At 47.5% G+C, this 16,295-nt stretch overlaps 6 protein-coding genes across 6 annotated transcripts in view; 4 read left to right on the top strand and 2 right to left on the bottom strand.

The window, feature by feature from the left end:
* Nucleotides 1-544: 544 nt before the first annotated feature.
* Pmar_PMAR020391 (Endoplasmic reticulum mannosyl-oligosaccharide 1,2-alpha-mannosidase, putative) lies at nt 545-3,862 on the top strand (the record flags this gene model as incomplete). The annotated part of the gene is made up of 15 exons (XM_002775370.1): nt 545-576; nt 619-703; nt 973-1,062; nt 1,418-1,527; nt 1,874-1,972; nt 2,016-2,166; nt 2,209-2,307; nt 2,427-2,586; nt 2,628-2,715; nt 2,770-2,868; nt 3,142-3,279; nt 3,327-3,401; nt 3,446-3,525; nt 3,568-3,650; nt 3,692-3,862. 15 exons carry the CDS (start codon nt 545-547, stop codon nt 3,860-3,862), a joined length of 1,560 nt encoding a protein of 519 aa, XP_002775416.1.
* Nucleotides 3,863-4,182: 320 nt separating this feature from the next.
* Nucleotides 4,183-5,614, bottom strand: Pmar_PMAR020390 (hypothetical protein; the record flags this gene model as incomplete). The annotated part of the gene is made up of 10 exons (XM_002775369.1): nt 4,183-4,266; nt 4,312-4,418; nt 4,468-4,563; nt 4,612-4,806; nt 4,849-4,956; nt 5,008-5,137; nt 5,182-5,245; nt 5,292-5,345; nt 5,396-5,506; nt 5,554-5,614. 10 exons carry the CDS (start codon nt 5,612-5,614, stop codon nt 4,251-4,253), a joined length of 942 nt encoding a protein of 313 aa, XP_002775415.1. The 3' UTR covers nt 4,183-4,250.
* Nucleotides 5,615-6,233: 619 nt separating this feature from the next.
* Nucleotides 6,234-8,088, bottom strand: Pmar_PMAR020389 (glycogen synthase kinase-3 alpha, putative; the record flags this gene model as incomplete). The annotated part of the gene is made up of 7 exons (XM_002775368.1): nt 6,234-6,826; nt 6,875-7,003; nt 7,310-7,589; nt 7,633-7,686; nt 7,728-7,844; nt 7,891-7,979; nt 8,020-8,088. The coding sequence occupies 7 exons, from the start codon at nt 8,086-8,088 to the stop codon at nt 6,452-6,454; spliced, it is 1,113 nt and encodes a 370-aa protein (XP_002775414.1). The 3' UTR covers nt 6,234-6,451.
* A 247-nt stretch (nt 8,089-8,335) lies between these two features.
* Pmar_PMAR020388 (Nonhistone chromosomal protein, putative) lies at nt 8,336-8,736 on the top strand (the record flags this gene model as incomplete). Its single annotated transcript, XM_002775367.1, has 3 exons — nt 8,336-8,433; nt 8,475-8,583; nt 8,629-8,736. 3 exons carry the CDS (start codon nt 8,336-8,338, stop codon nt 8,734-8,736), a joined length of 315 nt encoding a protein of 104 aa, XP_002775413.1.
* A 185-nt stretch (nt 8,737-8,921) lies between these two features.
* Nucleotides 8,922-9,652, top strand: Pmar_PMAR020387 (D-Tyr-tRNatyr deacylase, putative). The gene is made up of 4 exons (XM_002775366.1): nt 8,922-9,061; nt 9,107-9,254; nt 9,299-9,443; nt 9,487-9,652. Exons 1-4 carry the CDS (start codon nt 8,946-8,948, stop codon nt 9,570-9,572), a joined length of 495 nt encoding a protein of 164 aa, XP_002775412.1. The 5' UTR covers nt 8,922-8,945; the 3' UTR covers nt 9,573-9,652.
* Nucleotides 9,653-13,138: 3,486 nt separating this feature from the next.
* The window catches only part of Pmar_PMAR020386 (ABC transporter, putative), a gene marked incomplete at its 3' end in the record, with an annotated part of 3,949 nt that continues 792 nt past the window's right edge, over nt 13,139-16,295 (top strand). Inside the window, exons 1-11 of the mRNA XM_002775365.1 lie at nt 13,139-13,360; nt 13,410-13,571; nt 13,617-13,723; nt 13,779-13,915; nt 13,962-14,121; nt 14,170-14,328; nt 14,380-14,751; nt 14,797-14,934; nt 15,075-15,194; nt 15,247-15,982; nt 16,035-16,280. Coding sequence (XP_002775411.1) covers nt 13,169-13,360; nt 13,410-13,571; nt 13,617-13,723; nt 13,779-13,915; nt 13,962-14,121; nt 14,170-14,328; nt 14,380-14,751; nt 14,797-14,934; nt 15,075-15,194; nt 15,247-15,982; nt 16,035-16,280 — 2,529 coding nt within the window. The 5' untranslated portion in view covers nt 13,139-13,168. The remainder of the gene's footprint in view (nt 13,361-13,409; nt 13,572-13,616; nt 13,724-13,778; nt 13,916-13,961; nt 14,122-14,169; nt 14,329-14,379; nt 14,752-14,796; nt 14,935-15,074; nt 15,195-15,246; nt 15,983-16,034; nt 16,281-16,295) is intronic.

The raw sequence follows: 16,295 nt of genomic DNA, 5'->3' as shown, positions 1-16,295 counted from the left end.
CGACAGTGTGATGAAATTTGCACATGGTCAACCACATGTGTTGATGACAAAATGAAAAAAACTTCGAGGAAATTTTGGAAAATTATTGTTACTTTCTGTACATTCATCGTATATATTCTCCCAATTTGTATATAAACTTCTATGATTAGTGAGCTCAGTGAACATTTTTTGCAGCACCTCGTAATCGATACCAATCAGTTCACAATTCATCTCCATGGTTCAAATTGCCAATGCCAGACGACCCCGTAGACCGGCTCGCATTACGACAACATACAGAAACGTCAAAGGGAGGGCCACTACGGACCACAAGAATTTCCTACTAGGTGCCATACTTTATAGCACTTCTATGCTGTGAACTCATCACACTGTATCAGGATTCGTTATTGTACTATTGCTAGTGTCAACGTTAACAACGTTGACTTTGCTGGACTCAATTCCCCAACGGCATGCATCTATCGATCAGTCTAGTGAAGTAAATACGCCTAGCGAGAACACCGCGAAAATGAAAGAGTTTCAGACGGTCGTAGAGTTGGAGAAATTTCAGATGAAGAATTTACGAGGACATACAAGCACACGGTGAGAACTCCATGGGGCTTTCGGGCGGATTTTATCGTTTAGTGAACTTGCTGATGACACTGTACGTGATACTAAGGAGGAACATCACAGTTTGCGAGCACCGGAACCCGAGCCCTCAAAAACTCCGGTACGGCTCTTCGTATTTCATACTGTTACTATTGTGGATGTTCAGGGGTCTGCGAGAAACAGTGATACCGTGGGAAATGATGTCGCAACGTGAGCTACTGATTTCACTAAGTCAAATTCACTATTAAGTTCCGCAGTAGGTCGGCTCGGGTGGTGATCACTGACACACCAACAAGTGTATTGTCGAGTCCAGCAGCACCTGAACGGTCCGTTGAAAAAGTATATAGTGGTTTCGTCTTGGGGTGCACATATGACTATCGCTGGGATTAGGTAGCGAGTGAAACGACTAAGGGAAAGTTCCCTGCTGAGTGGCTTGCCAACTTCACTGAGGAGGAGCTTGCTGATTCTGATGAAAAAAGCGTAAGTTCTTTCCCCCTACCAGTGTAGGAGAATATGCACAATGTGTTGGTGACAAAATGAAAATTCTGGGGAAATTTAGCGAGATTTTTTATTGATTTTTGTATACTTCTACCTCCGAATTTGTATGTAAACTTCGATAACTAAAGAGAAACTCTTGAACTCAGCTGAGGAAAGCGAACATATATTCCAACATTGGAGTTTCACCTGTTCTACGTGAAGTGGCGTAAAACTCGGAGAAAAACCCGATATTCGCGCTATGCAGTAGTCGTGAAATATGTTTTTCACTAGTGTTTTTCATATCACTAGGGTAAAACTCCATTGCACCAGTCATTGATAAGCTGAGGTTGGTTGTTAGGCCGTATGGGCTGAGGAAGTGAGGGAGGCCATGCGGCATGTGTGGAGGAACTATAAGCAGTACGCCTGGGGAAAGGACGAGATCGCTCCTTTAACGGGCCGTCCTGGGAGGTAACGCCACACGGGAAGTTTCCTTATTGTTATACTCGTTATTGGTATAGCTTTGAGAAATAATGTCTTCCAGTGTGGGAATACATGTTTTCTTTTCTCAACTGAGCTCGTGAGTTTTCTCAAATCCATACGAAATCAACGATAATTTCTCAAAATTTCCTCGAAATTTCCAAATTCCTGGCAACACATGTAGTTGACCATGCTCATGTATTCCGACAAACATTGTTTTCTCTAGAGTTTAATAAAAATCGGAAAAAATATTTCTAGTGTGACGACACTGAATGAAGAATGTGTTCCTAGCCATGTGAAAAATCCAGAATGAGTTTCCTGGATGATTCCCTTGTAGGCAATGGTGTGATGCTGCGGTGATGATGATAGACTCTTTATCCACTCTGAAGGTCATGGGGTTGGAGAAAGAGTTCGACGAGGCTACACAGTGGATAACGTAGGGAAGTGCCTTGGTGTTTTGGGAGGCTCTTTGGGCTCAGGGACAACCTCAAATTTGACCGCCCGCGCGGCTTGCATTCCTTCTTTGAAATCACAATTCGTGTGCTCGGTGGTCTCCTCTCTGCACATAGTCTCAGCGGCCGACAGATCTTCCTCGATAAGGCCAGAGAAGTGGCAGACCATATGATGACAGTAAGCTCGGTACGGCCCTTTCCATCCTGTAGATCTGCATAGGGCTTCACGGACTACCCAGGCTGCCCCCGAGCACAGATCGATCTGGGAACTGGACGTGCCTCGGGAAACGGCTGGATGTCGGGTTTCATACTGGCCGAGGTGATAGACGCCATATTTATTGAATCAATTCTAGCATCGTATTATACGTCTAAGGAGCGATTCTGAGTTTCGAAAAATCAGTTTAATCAATGACTCCAGAGTGTGTTGACTCCTGTTAGGTCGGAACACTACAACTCGAATTTCGTTATCTTTCGGAGCACACAGGAGATCATAAGTACGCCGAGGCTGTGGACAAATGCCAGGAGTCCATTTTCCAAGCTGCAGGGAAGCAGGGTCTGGTCCCGTATGAACTCGCCAGCGATAGGCCAATGTTCACCGGTGAGTGTTTGCATTAGTCTCGAGACTCTCAGCGGTGGTAGGTGGAGTGATATCGTTCGGGGCGATGGGGGACTCATATTTCGAGTATTTGTTGAAAGTGTGGCTTCAAAGTGGAAAAAGGGAGAAGAAGTATTACTGAGTGTTGCTGCTGCTGCTGATGTTCGAGTGTGTTGGTGTTTGTAGGCATCTTGATTTTTGGACTAAGGCGATGACTGAGATAGAACGGATGATCTTCCGAACAGCTGGGGGGCTCACGTTTATCGGGGAGCTCAGGGGTGGCATGTAAGTTACTGCAATGTTTCCAGTGTGAACCAGATCGGTACAAACCGGATGATTTTTCAATTTTGAGAGTTACTCGTAGAAATAATAAGCTGATACTATCAGTAAATCGACGACGACATTATACCCGCGTTTATACTTTCTATTAGTGTTACTTAGAGTCACTCCTCGGAATATCAGTTTGCATAACAGTTCGATTCGCATAGTAGTAGTAGTAGTAGTAGTAGTAGTAGTAGTAGTAGTAGTATTAGTATTAGTAGTAGCCACATGGTACAGGCCTAACTACCGCATGGAGCACCTCACGTGCTTCGTCCCCGGCAACCTCATGCTTGGTGCACGCACTCTACCACGGGACCGTGTCGATCCACGTTGGGAGAAGTGGGCCCATGACATAACCGAGACCTGTCATCAAATGTAGTCCTGAGGTTTGGCGCTATAGGAATTGTTGGTCATCAACTCAGGTACGCACGCTCCAAGACTGGGCTCGGACCGGAAGTTGCGGAGTTCAGACTGAATGCTCCCAAGGGAGATGACATGTGACATTATAGACTTGTGTTCTCTAGTAAGCTCTTTTATAAAGGTACTATAATCCTCGAGATGCCCACTACATATTGAGACCAGAAACCATAGAGAGTATCTTCTATATGCATTATTTTACTGGTAGGGAAAGCAGCAGTCCGGTAAGTTCAATGCATTTTTCAGGTGATCCTAAGTATAGGGTCTGGGCTCACGATATGATGACTGCACTCAATAAGCACGCGAAGGCCCAGTATGGCTATTCTGCGGTGAGCCATTGGGACCATCTTCCTGTGCCTAGTGTTATCAGGTTTTTGATATCAACCAAGTGCCAGCACGACAGAAGAATGAACAGGAATCCTTCTTTACCGCGGAGACGTTGAAGTACCTCTACTTAACGTTAGCTCCACGGCATGCCCTCAATTTGGATGAGTATGTTCTGAATACAGAAGCCCATCCACTTAAAATTGCCAACCACTGATGTTCACTTCACTGCATCGACTTGGTATTGTGTTATTCGAAAGTTCAAAATCAACTTCCTGTGACCATGTGATCGACGAATTTTCTATGGCCTTTCACATTCACTGATTTGGATACGTTGTCGCAATATATTTTCCCATTTTTCAACGAAGATCTTTAACATTTCTTCGTGATGACAAAATACATCTTCGCGTAACAGGTGCGAACTTTTCTTCGTACACATGTTCGTAATTGCCCATGTCGTTGTAATAGTTTTTGTATTGATGATATTTACGAATTTCCGCATCCCTTCAGCAATAGGAACTCAACACGTATAAAATTCTGGATAATCGATACAGTGGGTTGTTGTGAATGCGAATGATAACTCTTTGCATAAACACGTCCTGAGATCAGTCGTAGTAGTACCTGCAACAATAAAAGGGTAATCAACATCTACCAAGTACTGCTCACATTCGGGCGAAATCGACTGTGTGAATGGCGCGGTGAATTGATCGTCCAAAGCACATAGGGATGACGAAACACATGGCAACTGTGAAGAACTGCGCGTTGGTGTACAACTGACCAGAGAGGAAACATACAATGATAAACGACCGTGAAGGGACATACACAGAACGGCCACTTGAGGGAGACTCCAGGCATGTAACCGTTAGTGATGAAATAGCTCAACAATAGCACCACGCTGCCACCAGTCAAGAGGAGTAACTGAAGTGGTATAATAGCAGTAGTGAAGGAACGGGGGAAAGCGCGTACTCCGATGAAAGCAGACCTCGGGAGTAAGTCCACTTGGGCGGCTGCAATACAGAAGAGGAGACAAGCAACAGAAGCACATAGAAAGGATAGTTGCGAGAAAAATGTATGCAGCTCGGTCCAGTAGTTCACTGGTACAGCCGCAACACCCAGGAGGCAAACGGAGCTGATAAGGCCCAACCACAGAGCCACTCGTATCTAAAAGAAGTCGTCAAAGTTGCATAAAAGTGAACACCTCACTGTGAGCTTGCTGAGAGAACGAGGTGACCGCTGAGACAGGTAGACCGCTATGAATCCCCACACAGGAGCGATTCCAAGAGCAGCAATAACCATGCCTATCCGAAATACCTAGAAAAAAAGAGAAATTAACGGTATCAGTGGAATCAATTGTAAAGGTACTCTCGAGTGACCTCCAAACGCTGCCATTGTCTCACAGCCTCTGATATCAGAAAATACCAAGGCGCCTGTCAAAGTTGCCAAGCCGACTACACATGCAGTGTAAAGAATTACTATCTCTATCATGTTAAACCTGAACAGAATGCGTACCATATAGTTGACACTGCTCCCTGATACCTTATATCAGCCAGACTCCGCTGTTTTCGACAAGGAGTCAACAGTTGAAATATTGCGGTGATCACTGAAGGACCGAGAAAGTGACATGAGAACACCGTAAACACACCTACTGCTCCTGGGGGCGTTAGGATGATTATTGGCCCTCTTGAAAGGGTCCACACTATCTAAACAAGACCATGAGGAAAATAACACTCCCAATGGCAACTCAGTTTACATCCAGGGAGTTCGTCGAGCTCAGCGCCACCGTCAAAGTCACTGAACGTTACCGAGGCAGGGGAAAGGTCATCATCTACTGCTTTGTTTCGCCAGGAGGGATCTATATCGTCTGAAGCGGTACAGTGAGCATTCACCACTACTACCAGCTTCCTTTACCTGAAGGCAAGCTCGGTCTAGCATAATCATTGGTCTTGGCAGACTGGGAAGAGGTTTCCATAGATACTGATTAAACACCACTGCTATCTCACACATCTCCCAAACGCTGGGACACAGAAATCAATGCATGTTCACTCAGCAACAGCTGTTATGATCAAAAAGACTTCTGTTATGAGCGGAGCAAGCAGGACTGATTGACCATAAACCCGCACTAACGGTGTCGGGTGGGCCTACACTACAAAGTAACGAGATTTCGAATATCTAGCACAAGTTCAACCCAATCCTGGTCTTCAAGGCGGACAACATCAGTCTGTCGTAGAGTAGATTGAACCCCCGCCCATGAGTGAACCTAACAGCTCTTGAGGCCGCTGGTACTGTCTAGTAGCAGTGGCATATATAACAGTGAATCCACCAGGAAGACGGCGACTCGAAGACGGTCTCGGCAAGGCCTGAGTTTGCGTGCACAACACCTTCCCTCGTTCACTAGTTCTCTGACAACATCAGATAGCCGTACTTAGCATTTAAATTCAATCCTCAATGACTTTCACCGCAGAAAACAGTAGGACACTGAAGTGATACTAGATATTCCATAACCTCCATGTGGGCCCTTCTCACAAGCCTTACTATAACAGCGAAAATCTAAACACTGCCCCCCTCTAAAACGCAACTTGCCCAGTGTGTTGTGAAAAAAAGGGTCGGCAGGCGCGTTTTACTGTATATATCTTGTGACTCTGTACTCGACTGCCCTCGTGGACGTGAGGAGCTCCACGAGGATGATTATGATCAGGGCAAAAACAACAACAACACTATACAAAATCGATCCAAGACTAAGTGCTCTCAGGTAGAAGGAATAGTAGAGAAAACGCCTACACGCTATAGTTTAAGCTTGGACTTATGATTAGGGTCGACTTTGGGTGCCCTCAAGGGCAATTTGTGGGGCGTGAACTCGACGAGGTGCCAGCCGTCTAGGGTCACCAACTTCAGCCAGCTCTTCCGTGGTGAATTTGAAGAGATCCTTTGGTAGTCCGCCAGCCTCCTCGATCTCCTTACCAAGATCCTTATGTGATCTCAGTTGATCGAAATATTCCAATGACAACGCCAAAATAGGAGACATCCGCGTTTCTGGTTCGAATCTTAGTAATGCCCGTAGGAGAGCCTCAAAGCCCCGGTCTGCCTGTGGGTGTCCTCGCAAGACAACGCCCAACCCCTTCGGTTTGATGCAAGGGAATGCATTGGGATTGAAATCCTTGTATTTCGGATTCATAGCTGCAACCTGGATCAATAATGATACCACACCAATGTGAACTTCCTGAGGACCTACCTGTTCCGCCGTGGGAGTGCCAAGGACTTTGATTATCTCCACCAACTGGTCGACCCCGGTTTCCCCTGAGAAAATAGGGTACCCAAGACACATCTCCGCAATAACACAGCCCGTCGACCATATATCAACCTGAAGGGTAATAACGTGGCGTGCGGTTATCACTACTAATACTAATACCACTACTACTACTATTACTACTACTACTACTACCACTATTCCTACAACTACTTCTACTACTACCAATACTACTACTACTACTACTACTACTACTACTACTACTACTACTACTACTACTACTACTACTACTACTACTACTACTACTACTACTACCACTACTTCTACTACTACTACTACTACTACTACTACTACTACTACTACTACTACTGCTACTACTACTACTACTACTACTACTACTACTACTACTACCACTACTACTTTGGACGTATATCCCGTTGAGCCGAAAATAAGCTCAGGCGCTCTGTAAAACCGACTGCAGATATATGCCACATTGTCCTCTCCCATAGAGAGCTTCTTCGCCGATCCAAAATCGCATAATTTTATGGTGTGTGTGCGCGGATCGACTAGAATATTCTGCGGCTTTATATCGCGATGAGCATATCCTTTAGCATTAACATATCCCACAGCCCGCAGTACTTGATACGAATACAGTTTGATCAACTGTGAAGGCATACAAGTCTTCACTTTAGTATAATACCTGCGAGTCAGTGTTTAACACAGTCGTACTTAGGGACTCTCACTTCATCACTTGGTACAGATTGTCGGGGACATATTCCGTAACAAGATTCAAATATCTGAGCGGCCGCAATAATAAGCAACGCCTTTTGCAACCTACAGATCATTCGGGCTTTCTCCAGCAGTGTGAAAAGCATGCTTGAACGCTACGACGTTGGGATGCTTGAGATCTTTCAAAGTTGGCAGTTCCCTGTTCTTGAACCTTTTATCTTGGAATCTGATTATTATGGTCATCACCGAGAGGTTACACGAGGTGTCCCTACACTTTTTTGATAGCGACGGTCTCCCCAGTCTCCTGTACTTTAGCCTCATAGACGACCCCGAAGGCCCCCGAGCCAATGATTCGTTGAGCCTGGTCAGCGTTCCGGTATTGACGATAGTAATACTACTACCTTGTACGTGGACCCTCCTCTTCCTGTAGTTGTTGTTGATCGCCGCTGATCCCGATTGTGTACAGGCATGTAATGGTAACTCACCAAAGCCCTATGAAGTGGGCCTCGCCGAAACTAACAACAGATCACAGAGGCCCATTTAGTGACAAACTGTACTCGGCTTGATAGTCACTAATCATGTATGTCGGAAGTAGTGACGATTGAAAACTCCCGAAGGTGCGCAACGGTTGGTGTAAATCTCGCTCGCCCTGCGCTGTATCCATTCGATGCCGTTTACCACGATGTCCGCTGATACTGTCTTAAAAGGTGGTTGTTGATGACGCCTAAGAAGGACGTCAGTAAGGTGCGTAAGGAGAGGAAGAAGACCTCCAAGAAGGACGCTGGGAAGCCCAAGGTCAAAAGGGCTCTCACACCGTAGGAATCGGAGCTGTTACATCGCGTTTATTTTCACTCAGGTACTTTATGTTCGCTCAGGAAAACAGAGAGAAAGTCAAACTAGAGTTTGGGTTTGAGAATAGACAGTTGGGAGATATTGCCAAAAAATTAGGTGAAAAATGGAAAAATGTAAGACCCAGTCAGTGTCACTATTTTGCACGCCCTTTTGATCAGCTCTCGGATGAGGAGAAAGCTCACTATGTGAAACTGAGCGAAGACGACAAGAAACGATACGAGAGAGAAAAAAAGGAACTCGAAGCCCGAGAGGAGTCTTCTTCGTAGCAAGATTTTATGAGCGAAAAAGTGGTCATCATTGTGTTGGTATTTTCTGAACTCAAATTTGATATCAAGTTGCTCTGTTGAGTAGAATGTATTCTTTTTACGGTACGAGTGTAATCGTGCCTTGCGTGTCTTTTCTGTCGAACTAGGGATTGAGTTTAGTAGTGGCGGTCTTCAACGACACCGATAGTTTCCTTTCTGACGTAGTCGTGATGAGAGTCGTCATCCAACGAGTCACTCAAGCTAGCGTTACCGTAGAGAACAACGTCGTTGGTAAGATCGGTAGAGGTTTGGTACTGTTAGTTGGCATCAAAGAAACCGACACCATGTAAGTGACACATTATGTGATGTACTAATGACGAGTATTCCTTAGGGAGGAGCTGGACTACTGCGTGCGGAAGTGCATGAAGGTCCGTCTATGGGATGACGATAAGGGAACTGCATGGAGGGCCTCAGTGACCGATAAGGACTATCAGCTTCTCGTTATATCACAGTTCACACTGTTTGGACTTCTGCGCAAGGTCAGCATACTCAATGGTAACGGCATTTTAAATGCCACTGGTAGGGTAACAAGCCCGACTACAGACTAGCGATGGGCCCCAACGATGCCGAGCCGATGTATGATGAGTTCGTCAGACGCTGTAGAGCTGAGTATGGTGACTCTAAGGGTGACACTGCTGTACAGACTGGCATCTTTGGTGCTAATATGGGTGAGTTCATGTCACTAGGTTGCTTGCATTGATGTTGAATTAGATGTTTCCTTGAACAACGACGGACCAGTCACACTGGTAGTCGATACTGACGAGTACATGCCCAAGGATCCGAAAAAGCAGAAGTAGACTGCAGCACTGTGCATAACGATAATCGCTACACTTGATACTGATGTTACTGCTGTTTCTCGCTACAATTTTCCTAAGTGGCTATTCCTATGACTTGCGTCTGCTCATGCTCAAAAGATCCATTCCATAGAGGAAAGAACGTTCACAGTGAATTGGCAGATTAACATTAGATATTCTCATTGAAGTTGGGTGGCGCTCTAAGTAGAAGATAACAACACGTTGGTAGGAGTGTAGAGTGTTACCGATATCATACTGCATGCGAATTGGAATAGTTAATGGTCAAAACGATCGGAAAAATAATACTGGCTTTATACACCCTTGATCCACCAAGGCTGCCACATACTCAGCCTATAGCTAGAAAAAAGCCATTCAAAGACGCGTGTCTCACTTCCCCACAATTCTCGTGTGAAAAACACCAAGTGATTGGAAATGGTAACTTCAAACGACCAGAGATGTCAGCCGAAGGCCCAACGATCGAATTCGGAGATGCTCAGTTCGTTCAATCTGACTCCCCTATAGTGACTGCTAAACTCAACAACAGCAACTGCATCAACGACCATAAGCATCTCATGATGAACAGCTGTCCTCAAGCAGCTGTGAATGCGGAGAATCTCTCAGAGCGAGGTGTCAATAGATAGTGTTCAGCATGGTGGTGTTCAGGGAAAGTAGACGGCTCCATCTGGAAAAAAGGAGTCAAATTACTTTCCAACTAGACTGACATTCACGACTTCTTTGTTAATCGGTGACTCCTATACGGGTGACTTCACAAAAACTATTCGATACCACTCCTTTTCCAATTCTCGATATTCACAGTGACAGCCTACCCTTCTTAAACAATCATCCACAACTTTCGAAGTGGGCCCGTTGTAATCCTCGGCGATCAAGCCTGTTGGCCTTGAGCTCATCCAGCACACATCACTCATAGTCTCAAGAGGCCGCTCATCATTGTCCACGACCGACACCAGCAATGGTGGGGTAGAGACGAAGCAGGCTGAACATAGAGAACACTACTGGCAATGCGCCCAACGAGGGAGGGGGCCTGCCTTCATTCGGAGCTATGATGGCTTTAGTCCGTCTGTCTTGGTCGTGTACTCTATCGTAGGCAAAGTAAGCACCAATGGCAGCAAGGGAGATGAACCAAATATTAGAGCACTGACAAGCCGTATGGATCTCAATCCGTCCAAGATACTTTCACTCACCCATGCAACTATTGACTTCAGCGTTTCCCCTGGATCAGATGCCGACGATCTTGGCGCGGAATCTGAGACCAGTTACAGGTCGACCGGGCTAGCACTAGTGGATATTCACTTTGTTGTCTCTGCACCAGAGAGGCGGTCCCCACAGGTGGTGCTGTTGTAGTAGTAGTATCCATCATGAGCTCGTTGGCTGACAGAAACTTACCCTCCTCGACAAAACTGATACCTTCATGCTACCTGGCACTCTCCCCCTATCCCAGTCGCTGTGAGACGGCGCTGGACGGGCAACGTCTAATAATACAAATCATGTAAAGAATTGCCTCCAAACTGCCGTACTCAGAATGCTCATCGCTAGAGGCAACTCAACCACTGCTTCCTCGTCCTCACTATCATCATCATCATCTTCCTCCTCTTCAAAATCTGCCGATTCATCATGTCGTGGTTCGACTTCCATGAAATTAGCACCGATCTGGTATAGCAACACTTGACAAAGCTAAGGCTCAGTCGATTACGTTGTCGGAGATGCCCTCAGAGTCTATGATGCGCCTCAAGGCTGGACCCGGCAGCTTGAGGCCTATCGAAACCGATAAGCCTAGGACCAGGAGTACTGGTGATGGTAATAATAACATGATATGAATATTGGCTATAGAGGGCATTCATCTTCACCATTGGTCAACTACAGGCAGTTACGGTACTCAGTAAAGCATGCACACATGGAGTCAAATCAACGATACTACTTGCCTAAGGGCCTCTGCAAACTCGTCAGCTCTCTGAAGAGGACGATCAAGTGACGCCCTTTTCGAATTGGCCATTCCTACTTCATTATGAATGTAAGCCGAATAAGCCCTCTCGACTGCTGCCAGGCGAGAGGCATCTTCCTCCAGCTCCAACAGGAGCAACAACGATACTTGATCCGCGTTAGTGATAAGATCCTAATAGGGGATATTATCACCAGCATGCCATGGACCAGCCCAGTACATGGTCCAAAAGTCCTGATATGATACAGCGCAAGTGGGACTTCAACAGTGAGCGATGTAGTTCGTTAAACCTTCCCTCAGGCGTGATCTCGTTGCGCAAAGGACAGCGCTGATAATGCTCTCCCTCTACTGCACTTGAATCGCGTACTGGGATTTCCGATGGTGAGGATTCTGAATCGGGATGGTTTGTAAAACATCCGAGTCCTGGCAGGTTTACCATTCTCAGCTGGCGACCCGGGTTCGATCCCCGGGTCCACCTCTGGCCAGTCATTGGCCCTTTCCAGCTCTGCATAATTCGGCGTAGCGTCCCACGTGTGTGGATCAATAGGGAAGGCAGTAGCCCACCAAGGGAAGCCATCGGACTCTGGAGGCTCCACCCGTCTACTCCTCCTACTATGGGTCGGCCCCGATGCTGATCTGGTCCGAAGCCGACGCGAGTTGATAATGGCCGGTGCGGCAGACCTGAGCTTGGCACTGACAGTGCTGGAGTATGTGTTGGCTTTCCTCAGCTCGAGAGTTTCTTCACTAATTATGGCAGTTTACGTACGACTTCGGGTAGAAAAGTACAGAAATCAACGAGAATTCCGAAAATTTCCTCAGAATTTTCATGTTGCCACCACTGCGTGTAGGGAAGGTGACCTAACTCGGATAAAGACACTCTTACCTCGGCCGAAAGGAGGTCCTCGAGCCACTTCTACTTGGGGTCGATGCTGAAGGCAATAGAGACTACACGATGAATGCAACCCGCCCTTACCGTAAGGGCTGGTAGTTGCCCGGCTAGAGGGACGCTTTACTGGGCTACAGGATCGACAGTCATCGAAAAAGGTAGGACGATGCGTACTAAAGGGACCTTTGGAGAGCTCACTGTAAGGAAGGACTTACCGAAGTCCACTGGCAGCCTCAGTGATGGTAGGTTTGGCCTTCCGAGAGGAGGTCGCGAAGGACATGTACCCACGTCTGCAGCCAGGAGTATTGGTCGACATTGGTCCTACTCCTCTCTCGTACATAGCCATGGCCTAAGGACAGTATGATGTGGAAAAGGAATGGTAACGATTCTTTTACTTCAGCAAAGGTGTGTTCCTTCTGCACAGCCCCTCTCCTGCGTGGGGACGTTGACCTGTGGCCGAGACATGTGAGCCCAGTGGCTCCAGTGCAGCTAGGGCAGTAGTACGTGGCACCATCGCCACCATAGTAGTACAGAAGGCTGTCCATTCAAAGGGCGATCGATCGGCGATGCTGGAATGGATCTTGCGCGGAAGGCGGAGCGAAGCGCGTTTTGTTCTGCATTTTTCAAATCTGAGCAGGTGTAAGCTCAGAGTGGACATTTGGAAAGCATTTACCATCGTATAAGTGTTTCGTTACCAGTAGGAGGAGGGAAGACGTGTTTCGGATTAGTTTGTGCATCAACTCGACAGCTATCATCATGGGAAAAGCTGCCAAGGCAAAGAAAGCCGCTAAGTTGACCCCTGACCAAAGAAGGGCCGCTGAGATGGACGAGGATGCTTTCCCCAACGACTTCGTTATGGATGGGGCTGGGAACATGCTCAACCGAAGGGACGTTATACAGGCCCTTAGTGAACGTGTTGAGGTTATTGACGGCAAGGATGCTACTTTCGTAATACCATCCTTCCCCTTTTTCTAGGCAGAGTCATTGCTATGCTCAGGTGAGTAAAGTGAGGCCCACTGGAGGTACAAGGGTATTTGGGAAGAGCTCTGAATGTATCTTCACCAATATGGGCGACTTCCGGTCCACCCTGGGCTTTGGTTTTGTCCAGTGTCCTCAGACCACAGAAAGTGTCACACTTCGACTCAGACTGACGTCCCAGGTACAGCGCGGGTGTTGGTAGTGTTTATGCTTACCGTAACTGCAGATCATTACGCTGGTGTATGATCCCGATGAGGAAGAAGCCGCTACGGTCACTGATGAGGTATTGCCGACTAAGGAGGGCGAGCAGCCTCGAAAGCTCAAATTCAGAGAGTAAGGTTTGGATCACTTCCCACTACTATTATTGCTACTATGGTGGGCTCCCTAGGTACGCTTTCGATGATGTGGTCTCCTATACTGGCGACCCTAGCATCAGCCACGTTCGCCTCGTGAACTATGCTGATGTCCAAGTTCCCAAGCAAGAGGACATTCACGATGAGCTCCCCTACGTGGACGTCAGGCTGGGTAGTAGACCATTCCTGTCGACTTGGGTCGGTGATGGTATTGATAGGCACTGCGGGCCGACTCATCTTTGTCCGCCCTGATTTCACACATACTATGTGTACGAAGTTGTTGTTGTCGCAAATAAAAAAGCAAGCCACTGATACTGCCACGCTGGTGGCTGAGCAGGAGGCCAACGAGAAAAGGAGAGTAGAAAACATCAGAGCTGGGTAGGCCTTGGCCTGGCGATACCCTCAGAGGACCATTTCCTTATGCAGGTACGTCCCCCCGACCGGCCTAGAGGCCTATTCTATGTCCGTGCCAGAGGGAGGCATCAAATGCGATGATAATGCACTTACAGTAGAAGGCCTGAACATCTCCGCACCGCGGCAACAGTTGTTCGTGGACGCTAGTTTTAGGATAGTACAGGGCCACAGGTGAGGGCGGCGGAATTTCATCGAGGTGCGGTATGTATTTATTGTTGTCAGATATGGTCTGCTTGGCCCTAATGGTTATGGTAAGACCACGTTGTTGAGGCATATCCAGCACGGGGCCATTCCGGTGTCGGAATCATGGGATGTGTTCCTGGTGGAACAAGAGGCTCATGCCACGGACTCAAAGGTCATTGACGAGGTCCTTAGTGCTGATGCTACTACAGTGAAGTTGATGAAGGCGGAGGAGGATATAATGAAACAGTTGGACGAGGCGGCTGATGACGAGGCTAAGGCCGCTGATACTGAGAGCATCCTCAAACTGCAGGATCAGCTCGAGGAGATCATTAAAGACCTCTCTGCTCGGGAGGCTGATAAGCAGGAGGCTAAGGTTAGGAAGATCCTGGCTGGTCTTGGCTTCACCCCAGAGTAATAGCATTGAAGTCGTGGGTGTGTGCACTGTGTGGTCTTCAGAGACCAGGAGAAGCCAGTACGGCAGTTTTCGGGAGGTTGGCGTATGCGAGTATCACTAGCTAGGGCATTGTTCATGCAACCTAAGCTGCTGATGTTGGATGAACCTACCAACCATTTGGATCTTGATGCGGTCTTGTGGTGAGTTCCCTTGCGGTACTTGTGGCTAGTGTGCTTGGCTACATCACATGACTATGGGTGGAAGAATCAATGAAATTTTTTTCGGCAAATTCCTTCATCAACACGCGTGGTTGACTATGTGTGCATTTTCCCACGTTTAGGTTGGACCACTACTTGGCTGAAGAGTATCCCTTCACTGTCCTCGTCGTTAGCCACGATGCAGACTTCCTGGACAGCGTCTGTACTGATATCATCTCAGTGGAGAATAAGAAGTTGTTGCAGTAGGATGGATCTCAAATTCCCTCTTCTAGTAGGACTTGGAATCCTCTGTAGGTACCGTGGAGGCTACACTGACTTTCAAAGGATGCACGAACAGCAGTTTGCTAAGCAAACTAAGGAGTGGGATTTGCTCCAACGGCAGTTGAAGAACTGCAAGAGCAAGGCGGACCGCGAGGCTCTGTTGAAGAAGAAGGCTCATATCACCAAGCCGGTCGAATACAGGGTTAAGTTTAACCTCAAGGGCCAGGGGCAAGATGATCGTCTCGGAGGGCTGGGGCTTCGGGATGTGTCCTTCTCCTATTCTGGGAAGACACCGTTCATCCTGAACCATGTCGAATTCGGTGTTGATTGCACCTCGAGGATTGCAGTAGTTGGTGCTAACGGTTCGGGCAAGTCGACTTTCCTCAAACTTCTCACTTCTGAGCTGGAGCCTACTGAGGGCGAGATCATGGCCAACCACGGCCTTAGGGTGGAGCTCTTCTCCCAGCATTTTGAGGAAAAGTTGGACCTTGCGCTCACTCCAGTGGAGCAAATACTGCAAGTGGGACGAGGCCTCCCTGGTGCAGAAGCAGTGAAGACCCCCGAAAAGGCCCGTCAGATCTTGGGTCGTTACGGCCTGCCGTCTGAGTCACACGTGAAACATATTGGTAATCTGTCGGGTGGGCAGAAGGCTCGTGTAGCGTTCGCCCTCCTGGGCCTGCGAGCGCCTCATCTTCTCATTCTCGATGAGCCTACGAATCACTTGGATATCGAGACCGTGGAGGCTCTCATTGACAGTTTGGAGGAATACGTACGTGGGAAGGTTGTTGTTGGTGGTAGTGTTGGTACTGGTTGTTTTTCAGGATGGGGGCGTGGTCGTGGTTTCCCATGATGCTAGGCTGATCAAGAGCTTAGATTGCGAGATGTGGATTTGTTCTGATGGTACGGTATGGCGATTCGGCGGGAATTTCGACAAGTACCGAAATAGAGTATTAGCTGAGGTTGAGGCTCGCGAGAGGAGAGTTGAACAGCAGATGGAAGCGAATAGGAAGTCTAAGCTGGAGAGGCATGCGGCACGGTTGGGTCGGAAGAGGGCAGAAAGCGCTCATGTGGCCGCGGAGGCT

This window comes from Perkinsus marinus (assembly GCF_000006405.1).
Source record: "Perkinsus marinus ATCC 50983 genomic scaffold scf_1104296955874, whole genome shotgun sequence".
Lineage (NCBI taxonomy): Eukaryota > Perkinsozoa > Perkinsida > Perkinsidae > Perkinsus > Perkinsus marinus.
Note: the sequence above shows the minus strand (reverse complement) of the source record. Positions and strands in the feature narration are given on the sequence as shown.

Excerpts from the sequence above, each read along its gene's own strand:
- Pmar_PMAR020387 (XM_002775366.1), top strand. The coding sequence starts at position 8,946 with ATGAGAGTCGTCATCCAACGAGTCACTCAAGCTAGCGTTACCGTAGAG. Across the intron at positions 9,062-9,106 it reads ATCAAAGAAACCGACACCAT|GGAGGAGCTGGACTACTGCG; the intron begins GTAAGTGACACA and ends AGTATTCCTTAG. Across the intron at positions 9,444-9,486 it reads CATCTTTGGTGCTAATATGG|ATGTTTCCTTGAACAACGAC; the intron begins GTGAGTTCATGT and ends ATGTTGAATTAG.